The 11,758-nt window shown below is 34.1% G+C and overlaps 3 protein-coding genes across 3 annotated transcripts; 2 read left to right on the forward strand and 1 right to left on the reverse strand.

Annotated features, from left to right (window-relative positions):
• Positions 1-1,960: 1,960 nt before the first annotated feature.
• On the forward strand, positions 1,961-4,607 carry LOC122579525. The gene is made up of 5 exons (XM_043751708.1): positions 1,961-2,384; positions 2,791-2,863; positions 3,903-3,954; positions 4,074-4,143; positions 4,361-4,607. The coding sequence occupies exons 1-5, from the start codon at positions 2,265-2,267 to the stop codon at positions 4,445-4,447; spliced, it is 402 nt and encodes a 133-aa protein (XP_043607643.1). The 5' UTR covers positions 1,961-2,264; the 3' UTR covers positions 4,448-4,607.
• A 1,148-nt stretch (positions 4,608-5,755) lies between these two features.
• LOC122610821 (putative pentatricopeptide repeat-containing protein At1g26500) lies at positions 5,756-7,350 on the forward strand. Its single transcript, XM_043783777.1, has one exon. It carries the CDS (start codon positions 5,756-5,758, stop codon positions 7,253-7,255), a length of 1,500 nt encoding a protein of 499 aa, XP_043639712.1. The 3' UTR covers positions 7,256-7,350.
• A 140-nt stretch (positions 7,351-7,490) lies between these two features.
• LOC122579868 (probable methyltransferase PMT5) lies at positions 7,491-11,314 on the reverse strand. Its single transcript, XM_043752130.1, has 8 exons — positions 10,777-11,314; positions 10,560-10,695; positions 10,220-10,460; positions 9,886-10,090; positions 9,638-9,801; positions 9,211-9,514; positions 8,099-8,231; positions 7,491-7,983 (listed from the first exon to the last, which is right to left on the reverse strand). Exons 1-8 carry the CDS (start codon positions 11,286-11,288, stop codon positions 7,834-7,836), a joined length of 1,845 nt encoding a protein of 614 aa, XP_043608065.1. The 5' UTR covers positions 11,289-11,314; the 3' UTR covers positions 7,491-7,833.
• Between the last annotated feature and the right edge of the window lie 444 nt (positions 11,315-11,758).

Here is an 11,758-nt window from a genome sequence, read left to right on the forward strand (position 1 = left end):
CAAACAGACTAAATTTTTATTATTATACGATTACGATCGACTAAACTATATAACAAATCTATTTAAACATATTTTATCACATAATTCAACCAAAGTAAGTTATTCATCTAACTATAAATATAGATGGTATCCGCGTGTTGTGGTAAATATCATTAATGGCTGTAAATGAAAGAAAGAGATAAATATAAAGAGAAAGTTTCATGTGTGTGAATGATAACAAATAAAAATTGATGTTTTGTTTTATGAGGACGGGTATTTTAGATAATGTTCTCTGTGTAACTTTTAACAAGGGGTGTAATTTTTTTATTATGTAATATAAATAGATATAGAATTATAGATATCAATTTTGTTTTCTTTTGCAATAATCCTAAAAGCTTTAAAATTATGTATTACATACTTTATATGAGATCCGATAATACTCAACAGTTTTTATTGACTATGTAATTGTTTTTATGCAGGGTTTTAATATTTTGAATAGTAGGCTTAGCGTTCAGACTTTAGACGAGGTACCATTATAAAACTTGTATTGAAGTCACTTTTATTGGTTTTTTTTTATCAACCTATATACCTTTTTTTAGTAATTTTACAATATAAGTAAAGTTACGTTTTTTTCATTCATTAATTACTTTAATTTGTATGATAGCAACCTAAGCCAAAAAGATGATCTGGTTCATAACCTTCAAAAGGTTTAAGCCTATACCAAAAAGTAATCCATTTGCATAACACACAAGCAAGAATTGGATATCCAAAACCTTATGTTTTTTAGCATGACAATAACTCTCTCATAAACGAGATAGATGATAGATGCGATGCATGTAATGCTAATCAATTCTAGGATCCTCATAGCCATTCGTCAATCGTCATATCCCTAATGAATAATGAATACGTATTTGTGTATCTTCCATAACACAATTGTTGCATGGACCTTATGGCATGTGTTTTTGACATACATTCTTTAATTTGTATTTGTACATAGATAGATTACGATGCATCACGATTCAAAAACACGAACATCATAGACCCTGTTTAAACGTCATCAGCTAATCATAATGTTGTGTTCTAAAATGGATTTGAGTTTTGCATCCTAGAAACTGGATTTTATAAATAATGCATATTCATGGTCGGCTTTACAAATACATCGGTTAGGCAGTTGCTTAAGGCCTTCACATATTAAAAGCCTTGAGTTTTTATGGGATTATGTATCTTTAGATTTGAACTTATGTTTAAGGGTGGTTTTTTTTGTTGGGGGGTGGGGTGGGGGGCTATAACTTACAACGAGGGTTTGAGGCCAAAGGCTTTTTAAGTATAAGTTTAATATTATACGGTACAAAGTCCATATAAAGAATATCATCACTTTTTCGTTTTGCTATATATTGGGCTCCCCGAACAATGAATATCTTCTAACCTTTTCATGGTCGCCACATCATTTTTTTTTTATTCATACACTTCATGACACACTAGTAGTAAATGACACATCTTCCTTACCTTTCCAACAATTAGTAAAACAAAACTCAATAAAAACAACACTATTTTTTTTTTCAATTGATTGAAATGGTCCTTGGCCCTAGCTCACACTTCACACCTCGTTTTCACCATGTCGCCATTGTGACAAACTTGCCCAATGGTATCACGCGGCGACCATCCCAACCCACTCTCTAATCTTTATCATTTCCTCCCTAGTCTCTATGATGAACTCCAAAAAGATGCACTTATGACAGTAAAGAAATCATGATACCAATGTCACAACTCACGAGAAGACAAGGTAGTGACATTTGACATGTTTGTGACATGTTCCTAAGCCTAAAAATTTCTTAAAATATAGATTAATGACTTGTGAAAAATGAAAATATAACATTATGAAAAAATTAAATAGGATACACTTGTCATATTGTATGATTTTAGAAAAATTTAGAAAGAAATAATCATAGGGTATAAAAACATTAAAACCCAACAGATCCATTGACAGAAACCCACTAAAAAAAAGTTAGCCCAACAACAAACCCAGATGAAAAGTAGCGAAGTAAATCTAGATCAAACACCAAAAGTCCATCCCTACCTGGAAAATTGAACACATGAAAACAAACCCTAACCCCCAAAATATTACTACTATCTTTCAATTTCAATTTGGTCATTATAATCTTTATAAATTTCTTTCCTTTTTTACGTGATCTATCTATATCTATATGTATTCATACTGATAATATATACACCCATTAAATATTTAGCTTCCTGTAATTTATAAAGTAAAAAAAAAAAAAAAAAGGATGAATGGTGGGGCAAATAATAATAATAAGAAAAGTGGGGGTAAAGAAGAAGAACAAGATGGTTTGTCGGTTCATTCTCCTTGCAAACCTCCCAATTCTTCTGCTTCTTCTCTTCGCAAGGTGCTTTCCCTTTTTTCTATATTTGTATGTGTGTTTATATATGCAATTATACATTGACACATGTGTATGTGTTTAGTTTTATGTATAATTGTATATGCGTATTTTTCATTTTTCTAACTCACTTGTATATTATGGGAGTAATATGTAAACGGCTAACTTTTGGCCAGTGTACAACTGTGCTATGCATACAATCGTTTATTTATGTATGTATCATTTCTATATATATATCTCATTTGTTTGTTTTTATTAAGGTGTGTAGTACTAGATGATTATATATTTCCAGATTATACGGTGTAGTGTAGCTGTATACTTGTGTTCAACAATATTTGAGCTTTATAGTTTTTGTTCACCTTACTATGCTCTGATTTTTATTTTTATTTTTTGGCTTTTTTTCTTCGTATATTAGGAGCAATCACAGGTTGATTTGGAGCTTAAATTACTAGAAGCTCTTGAAATTTATCCACCTGTGAAATTGCGAGGTAATTTTTATCAGTTTGACTATTCGAGAAAGGCTCAACTTTTGGTCTGATTGTTCTGAGATACATAATGTTATGCAAAATCAATGCTAGTTGTTTTGCTAATGTATATAATATCGAGTAACATTGAAATTAATTTCTTTTAAAAGTTCACTTTTTTCGTTTTTGTAATAAATGTAGGGAATGAAGTTGCATGTTATGTTGTCTGCATGTTTACTTGGCTACTCTCTTTTTTGGGTTGTTCAAGTCTTGTAAACTCATGGAAAGCCTGAATTGTATAACTGATTCAGGGATTGGTTATAATGACTTTTAAAGTTTCTCTTTTAATTGTACGCATATAAGGAGAGATCTTTATCTATGTAAATAAGGACAAGCATGACCGAAATGCCAAAGCTAAATAGTGAATATATATGGCGTAGAAGTGTAATGGTCATAGAGGATTGTGTGTTTTATATCTTAATCTTGTATATCTTTACCAACACTGTCACTTCAGGGGTTATAGGTAGTGTATCATTGTACTAATTGATGAAGAAGTCTTCAGACTATATGGTATAATAGAGGGAGAAATTGTGGGGGACTAGCAATATGGTCAAAAGTGTGTTGTGTTGGATACCTAAAAAGTTAATAGCTAATAGTCTAATACTCGAATTGTCAATTATGATCTTTATTTTTAGCACTTATTGATCAAGTTTGAAAGCCCTTAGGAAGCCACGCCTTTGACATCTTTGAATCTAATTTATTTGTATAATTGCTTTTATATGCAATTAAAGCTTGATTGTTTTACCAAGTAATGTGTATATTTTTTGGCCCCCACCACATTGTATTAGGTTTTTGTATGTGATATAGATTTAAAAGTTATGAAGTGGGCAGACTTGGCTGATTTTCCATATCATATAAAAGTCAATGTGGATTATCATATTTGAGCATCTGGTTGCATTGCAATCGAATTTAGAAGACATTTATCTGGTTCCTGTTACCATTTAACATTCAGTATTTTTCGATCGCTTCAAGATTATGGCCTTAATACTTTTCTTTGCTTCAGGAATACACCGCCACTTTGTTCTTTATGGGCTAACAGAATATATGCGGAGAAGGTTCGTTTCTTCCCTATCTTTGCTAGTCCGCTAGACGCTAGTACAGTTTATGTGAAAATAGAAAAATGCCTCAATCATCACGAAGTTTCTTTACGGTGTTATTCATATCTCCACTGCAGCTTCAATAGGCAGTTTTCTGCATCAGATGTCCTACAGATGCTAGATCGTTTTTATAACTTGGAAATGCTGGTAAGTTTGGTGCTCATGAATATGTGCATTATTCCCTCACCAAATTTAATCTGCAGTTGATTTTCTCTGCAAATTGTCCAATTTTCTGAGATCTAGCATTGATACCAAACTGGTAAAATATATTTGAAAAGCACAAGGATAACTTCATCATTTTTACTTTCATTGACTGGAAAAGTGAAAATGTATCTCATCATGCATCTCTTTCACCAATATGCAGAAGCCGGATGATGAGGAGATCGGTATCTTGAATCAAGTCGAAGAATTTAGTTTGCCACCAAGTTATTTTACGAAGGAAGAATCTTGAACACAACTTACCCTCTGTAAATAGACATCTTCTCTCATCAAGTTGTTCCTCGACTTCTATTAGAGTTAGGATCCTATATAGAGACTTGTTTGGGATCTTGAATTTTGCTATCTTTATCATATCATATGATCCTATTATGCTTGAAATGCATTTTTTTGTACCATGGCTTGCAATGGACCTGGACAAGTGTCTAACTTTCGTATCGAGTATATTTACTAATTACAATTCTACTACATCCAATACATATGATACCTGACCTATAAAGTAAAATGTCTGGCAAGATAGTATATGTTTGGCTTGGCTTAAGTCGTGTCCCTTGATTCTTGAATACAATCCTCGGCAGAAACTAGTAATTTTTATAAGAAAAAATACATCAATCAAGTTTCTTTATGATCGTCTAAGCATTGTTTATCGACATCTATGTAGTGGTTGTGTATATCTGTTAATAACATCGTGAATAATAGGTCAAATGTCCAGAAAATGGTCTCAAGTGACAATGTATTCTACAGTGTAATTGTAGCAGACCGTGATAACTTGTCCAGATGATGTCCAGAAAATGGTCGCAAGGGCTTTCTTTCATCTTCCTATATTGCTGCTTCCGCAAGAGGGTCCCAATTTAACTAAGGTTCTTCAAGAAAAACACACATAAATACTAATATAAGTACAGTATTGACCTATTATTGTTCAGCTGGTTTGGCTTATGCATTTTTCGAGTTCTCTGTCACTTTTAGAGAAGAAATCATAACAACTCTTGTATCGATATGACATTGACTCCAAAATTTGGAGGTCCCAAAATTACGTTTATTTATATCTGTGTAATTATCGACCAGATAATATAACCAAATTTCAAATTAAATATTAAAATTTTAATTCTTAGTTAAGTATATTATAATTTTAGTGCCTTAATGTTTCACCATAGAGAATTTGTTTTGTTTTTTTCTAAGCGACCTAATAAGATGCATAGCCCGAATACCGTTCAAGGTAACCCGATGGCTAATGACTGTCGCCAGCTGGCCCAATCCAGCCGGACGGAGCTATATTCATTACTTGTCCACTCGTAAACATGATGACAAATTAATGGTAAAACTCCGATGCTGCCTCAAACTCGAAACCTTACTCCGATGCTGCCTCAAACTCGAAACCTAGTGCAAGTTGCACTAGGTTGGTAGTCATTTTTCTCTTAATATTTACGAGTAGATAATACAGGTGAAGTTTTTATTCGGACCATGCCAAACACCCCCTAATTGCATCTAAAGTAAATAAATAATGTTTACAAAACCCCCAAAAAATATCTTAAACCCCCAAAAAATGATGCGAATTCAGTATCATGTCCTCCGCCACCGACTCCGCCTCTTTTACTCCACCGTTGTCGTCGCCGATCATATCACACCCTCTCCTCCGCCACCCGCCGCTGCACTCAACCCCATAACACCAATAAACCCCACCCATCTCCTCCGTGTCTCCACCATCCTCTACCAACAACAAGACTCGCCGGAATCAAGACTTCACAAATCCCTCTCGAATTGCAACTTCCATCTCACCCATGAATTTTTCCTTCAAATCTGCAACAAATTTCCATATTCATGGAAACCCATTTACAAATTTCACAAATTTACACAAACGCAGAACTTCAATCACACACCCATCACCATTAACAAAATGCTTGATGTTGTTGGTAAAGCAAGAAACATTGACATTTTATGGGAGTTGACTAAAGAATTTGGTCAACGCCGTTTGGTTAGTGACAAGACTTATATGGTTGTGATCAAAACTTTGGCTTCTGCTAGGGAGATGAAGAAATGTGTTGACTTTTTTCATTTAATGAATGAATTTGGATATGGGTATGATTTGAGGACTTTGGATAAGGTTGTTGAGTGTTTGAGTAGGAGTAAACTTGTTGATGAAGCTAAATGGATTGTTTTTAAGTTGAATGATTTTGTAAAACCAAATGGGGTTACTTATAAGTATTTGATTTGTGGTTTTTGTGATGTGGGTGACTTAGTTGAAGCTTCAAAGATTTGGAATTTGATGGTGGATGAAGGTTTTGAGGTTGAGATTGATGGTGTTGAGAAAATGATGGATGCCTTTTTTAAGGCGAACCTGTTTGATGAAGCCATGAAGCTTTTTCAATCGGTTAGAGTTAATCGGATTGATGAGTTGGGGGTTTCGACTTATAGGCTTGTGATTGGTTGGATGTGTAAAAGGGACAAGCTTGGTCAAGCAAGGGCAATGTTTGATGAGATGTGTGGGAGAGGGATAGAACCGGATTCGGTGATATTTGGTTCGTTGATTTATGGGTTTTTGAGCAAAGCCAGGATTCGTGAAGCGTATGAGCTTGTGGAAGGGATGGAGAAGCCTGACATTAATGTTTATCATGGTTTGATTAAGGGGCTTTTGAGGTTGAAAAGGGCAAGTGAAGCAACACAAGTATTTAGGGAGATGATTAGGAGAGGTTGTGAACCTACAATGCATACTTATGTAATGTTGTTGCAAGGACATTTAGGCAAAAGAGGGAGAAAGGGTGATGACCCTTTAATCAATTTTGATACTATTTTCATAGGAGGGTTGGTTAAGGCAGGAAAGTCGTTAGAAGCAACCAAGTATGTCGAGAGAGTGACAAATCAAGGACTTGAGGTACCTAGATTTGACTACAATAGATTCTTGCATTACTATTCGAATGAAGAAGGTGTTGTTATGTTTGAGGTAATGTCAAAGAAATTGAGAGAAGTTGGTTTGTTTGATTTGGGAGACATATTTCAAAGATATGGTGAGAAAATGTCTACTAGAGATAGAAGGAGAGAGAGGTGACGTAAAATCTAATTTAATTCAAAGATTATTGTGTGACTTCGTCACAGAATCACATTGACATGATATAATATGATATACGAGTACTTATTTTAGTATTAGTTCTCTTGTTACAATGAAGACTTTAAGGTCAAGGAAATTGAGAGAAGTTGAGGGTCAAGAAAAGAGACATCATGAAATGAGACTAATTATCTGCAGCACATATTTTAGTAACTGCAGGTCGAAGACATTGTTCCAATTTCCAATTACCAAAATTTAATAAAGAAACAAGCAAATGAGTTTGAAAGAATTGCTGCAATTCCTTTGCAAAGACAAAAGAACATGAATAAGAAAAAGAACTAAGGATATGTGGCAACAAAAACTCTTGTGTAATTTACAGCTTTAACACTTCCTTTTGATTCTCAATCTCAAGAAACCCAATTTGGGTGTATAGAACATCCTTGGAAATCTGGCATCGCCATTGATGTATATAGTGAGAGCGCGGACATTATTGTGTGAATTATGTTGACTAATTACCAGAGTTCTATACAGAAGAACGGTTCACGGTGAAGATTAATCAAGCCTTAGGTAGTTGAAAGTGATCATTTTCTTACAAATGGCTTTTGGCAAACTAGTAACCTTTGGTCACTGTCATTCTCAAGATCAACTACCCTTGCTTCCCATCGTATTTGTGTAGCAAGCATACGTGTATCTTCTATGGGACCTAATTTATCCAAAAGAACAACCCATCCCTGACAAGAAACAGATATGATCCCGTTATGAGTACTGAAAGATTATACGATACAAGTATGCTTGGATTAGCTGTTCAATGAAGAACTTGAGATTAAAAGAAAAATGAAAATTTACCTCAGGGCGTAGAATACGGTCCATTTCCAGAAGTAAGTTTGTAATGCTGCATTCCTCAGATATAAGGTGCGATAGGAGGCCATTTGCGTGAAGCATGTCATATGTCCTTGGGTAAGTAGGAAAGGGTTCACGCCTACGTTTGAAAAAACGCAAAAAAAAATGAGAATATAGATCAAACGTTTGCGTTATTGCAATATTTAAGAACAAATACATGACTAGAAGTTGAATTTGTCTGATCCTAAAATTGGCAAAATAGTGCCAAATACGAAATATTACCGCCTAACCTACCATGTTACTCGTACTATTTTACATTATAAACAATCCGTCTCATTTTATCGTCCATCTTAGCATATTTGTTTATCCTTAAACAAGTCTCGGCCTCTTTTCAAAGGTTCCCTTTAAAAAAAGTCGATATAACTTTACTTGAATATAAAGTAGATTTATTTTATTAACCAACTATCGCATTGAAACTTATCTATTAATAACTACTTTTTTTGTTGGCCGGCAGTAAAACTGAGTGGAGGAGGTAACAAACGTGACGTTTTCGGGTAAGTTAGAAGAATGCCATTTTTTATTTTATTCTTTAGAAAAGGTATACTTTCCATAAAAATCAACCATTAAATGACATACATGAGTTTAGTGGGTAAGTTGAAAGATTTCCATTCATTTATGTAGTAAAAGAAACATTTTCAGCTGCACATCCTAACTTCTAGTTCATCAAGAATTGGAAATTCTGCAGACTATCACATGGCATTGTGATAATTTTATTTGTTTTGTTTTTTTGCCATAAAACAGGGCGGACAGGTTTGGGTCCTTCAAATCGATCTTTTGAGTATTATATTAAAACGAATATATGGTCCAATTTGAAATGTTTACAATCATGATTATTTATATCTGAATTTGTATGTTTCCCCCATTCACAAGAGCCGTGATACATTTCTTTTAGGGGTTTAACTTTAATCTGCAACTTTATCATTTTTGGGAAAAAAAATAATATACTATATTTGATCAAATTATTGAAGGACCACAAGAGTAGTAACAATTTGAATGTTAGTTATATTAATTAATCTGGCTGTTAATAGTTTCAAAGGGGGTAATATTAAGTTTCTTACCAGTCATGTAGCACGCCCGCAAAACCTTGATCAAGTATCAGAGGAAGTGTATTACGAGCCTCAACTGGCACGACATTCATCACCCATGCTGCTTTTCCTGCTTCCAGAAATGCAGAGTTCATACCCCCGTAACGTGCATTCATATCCATCACGTTCCTAATCATATTATAAGGAGGTGATGGATCTTCATCACCAGGCCTTTTAGGATGATCGGAAAAAATCAAAGGTGTAAGCAAAGACCAATAATTTCTTAAAGCTGATCTTGAAGATTCAAAGTCTTCATAGAACTCATGCTGTTGAATGCCTGCAGAAACAAACAAGTATCAGTAATTTACTACTGGATTTCCATGAATTTAGAAAGCATTGAACAAGAGGCAACTTAGAAAATCAAAATAAAAGGCTAAAGTTGCAAAAGAACAGTACTTTCCATGAATTTCCAAATCAGCAGGGCTTATTCTGTAATCAGAAGATCTGTTCTGAATGGGAAACCAGCGTTTGCTGGCTGTTCCCACTAAACAAGATGCAAGTGGCTGATAATACGATTGAATATCCTCATGTTCATCTTTACAAAGAGGAATGGCACCCTGTGTGCTACAATTAAAAGCAAATAAACGTCACGAAAACAAATTTTGACAAATATGCCACAGAGTCGAATTCTGGGATAAGTAGTATTACCTAGAAGAGTAGCATTGAGCATCCGTAGTCTTCTGCCAGATGAAAGTTTCTTCTTGCTGAGCCATCAATGTCCAACAGATCTTCCGAGTGAATTCTTCAATAGGGCTAGGCATGCTTCCTTTATTGGTACTTAAGGAAGTTCCATGTAATACAAAGTAGCCTCCGGGCTTTAGTATCCGGTTAGCTTCAATAAGAAACATTCCATCTGATTTATAAAAAACATTAATACAAAGTTTAGTCGAATGAAAGCACATGACTTTCTATAATCAAAGGAACATAACTAGCTTTAAATCTGAAAACCAGTTAAAGTTAATCGCATATATATAATAACTACCTTTTTTGTCCCATAGAACACCGCACTGTGCACAGTGAATCATGTCATATGACAACGCTGGAAACGGAAGTTTTCTTGTAATGAAATTGCCAATAATTGCTGGAAGGCCTCTTTCAAGAGACAACTGAACTTGGCTACCAGTTAACTCATAAGCAGCCATACAGAGAGCCATTACTTTCAGTGATAACAAATGAGCACCAAAACTGCCAAAACCACAACCAATATCAAGCACTGTTCTCACCTGTTGATAACAATACAAACTAAATCAGACCCGAAGATCAGTAATTCAAGTCGAACCATATAATGCAAAAATAGATATACAAAATGAAACAAATCTTACACCAGCTTGCCAAAATTCTGCATCACTCCCTAATCCAATCATCTCTGCAACTTGTCGCGAATGATCTTTAACACCATCAAAAATCAACCCATCATCCGAATTGAAAGAAATCTGGTTCTCTTCAAGCAGCATTAACCTTAAAAACATCAATATAAAAGAAATAAACAACAACTCATACCCAATCAACCTCTTAAGTCTTAACTAAAAAAGAAATTACCTTTTCGTCATACTTCCAGAAGAAAGAAACTGATCTTTACTAATCTTAACATTACCATTCCAAATCACATCTCTACCAACAGGCCAACTCAATGGAGTCTTATAGTCCCGTGGAGGACGAACCAAACAATACAACTCATCCATCATCGATACTTCACAATGTCGATCAAACTCTTCACCGTCTTTAAACCCAAATAACAAATTTGCAGACACATTATAACAAGGTACATAATGCTCTAATTCTTTCCCACATAACTTAATCCCCTTTACACCATTCTTAGAACTCTTTAACTCTGTATAATCACTTTCTACTTGCTCTTTTAATCTTCTATACTTAGTATACACTCTTGGTTCTGCATTACTATTAACACTATAGTCCAAACCGCCATAAGACGACGAACCGAATAATGCGATAAGCATACAGACACTAACTAGACACAACAGTAGCCAATTTCGTGGCGGTTTATGGCCTGACGAAAATAGCAGAAGTTTGTTAAACAATGGGATTCTCATAACTGAAGCTTAATGTAGATTATAACATAATAACTTATAAAAAAAAAAAAAGACAGTTAAATTTCCAAATGTAACAGAATTCCAGCTTAAATTATATGTATTTGGATCAACCTGAAGATATAAGAAAAGAAACAGAATTAGAAAATTAGTTTAAATATAGATGGATCTAGTATATAAATATAATATTTGGAGAAGCTATAGATACTTACAGTTAAGAAGAATGATTCACCATTGACGAGTAGAGAGAGAAAGAAAGTGAGCAGCTTTTATAGAAAGAGAAAACAGGAATTACAGTTGATATAGTTATCTTTCTTTTCTTTTCTTATTTACTCGTATTTATCTCTTTTTTTTTTTCTTTTTCTTTTTTTTACCTCTTTTACAACAACAAATCTTATGCTATCCTACATAAGTATACAATCAGTGATTGCTGTTAAAAAAAAAAACAAACCAGTGATGATTGAATGGGAAGG

Source organism: Erigeron canadensis, chromosome 8 (assembly GCF_010389155.1).
Source record: "Erigeron canadensis isolate Cc75 chromosome 8, C_canadensis_v1, whole genome shotgun sequence".
Taxonomy (NCBI): domain Eukaryota; kingdom Viridiplantae; phylum Streptophyta; class Magnoliopsida; order Asterales; family Asteraceae; genus Erigeron; species Erigeron canadensis.

Coding starts and splice junctions, on each gene's coding strand:
- LOC122579525 (XM_043751708.1), top strand. CDS start 2,265: ATGAATGGTGGGGCAAATAATAATAATAAGAAAAGTGGGGGTAAAGAA. Junction 2,385..2,790: donor CTGCTTCTTCTCTTCGCAAG/GTGCTTTCCCTT, acceptor TTCGTATATTAG/GAGCAATCACAGGTTGATTT. Junction 3,955..4,073: donor ACAGAATATATGCGGAGAAG/GTTCGTTTCTTC, acceptor TCTCCACTGCAG/CTTCAATAGGCAGTTTTCTG.
- LOC122610821 (XM_043783777.1), top strand. CDS start 5,756: ATGATGCGAATTCAGTATCATGTCCTCCGCCACCGACTCCGCCTCTTT.
- LOC122579868 (XM_043752130.1), bottom strand. CDS start 11,288: ATGAGAATCCCATTGTTTAACAAACTTCTGCTATTTTCGTCAGGCCAT. Junction 10,461..10,559: donor CAGAATTTTGGCAAGCTGGT/GTAAGATTTGTT, acceptor TGTTATCAACAG/GTGAGAACAGTGCTTGATAT. Junction 9,515..9,637: donor TGCTGATTTGGAAATTCATG/GAAAGTACTGTT, acceptor TTGTTTCTGCAG/GCATTCAACAGCATGAGTTC.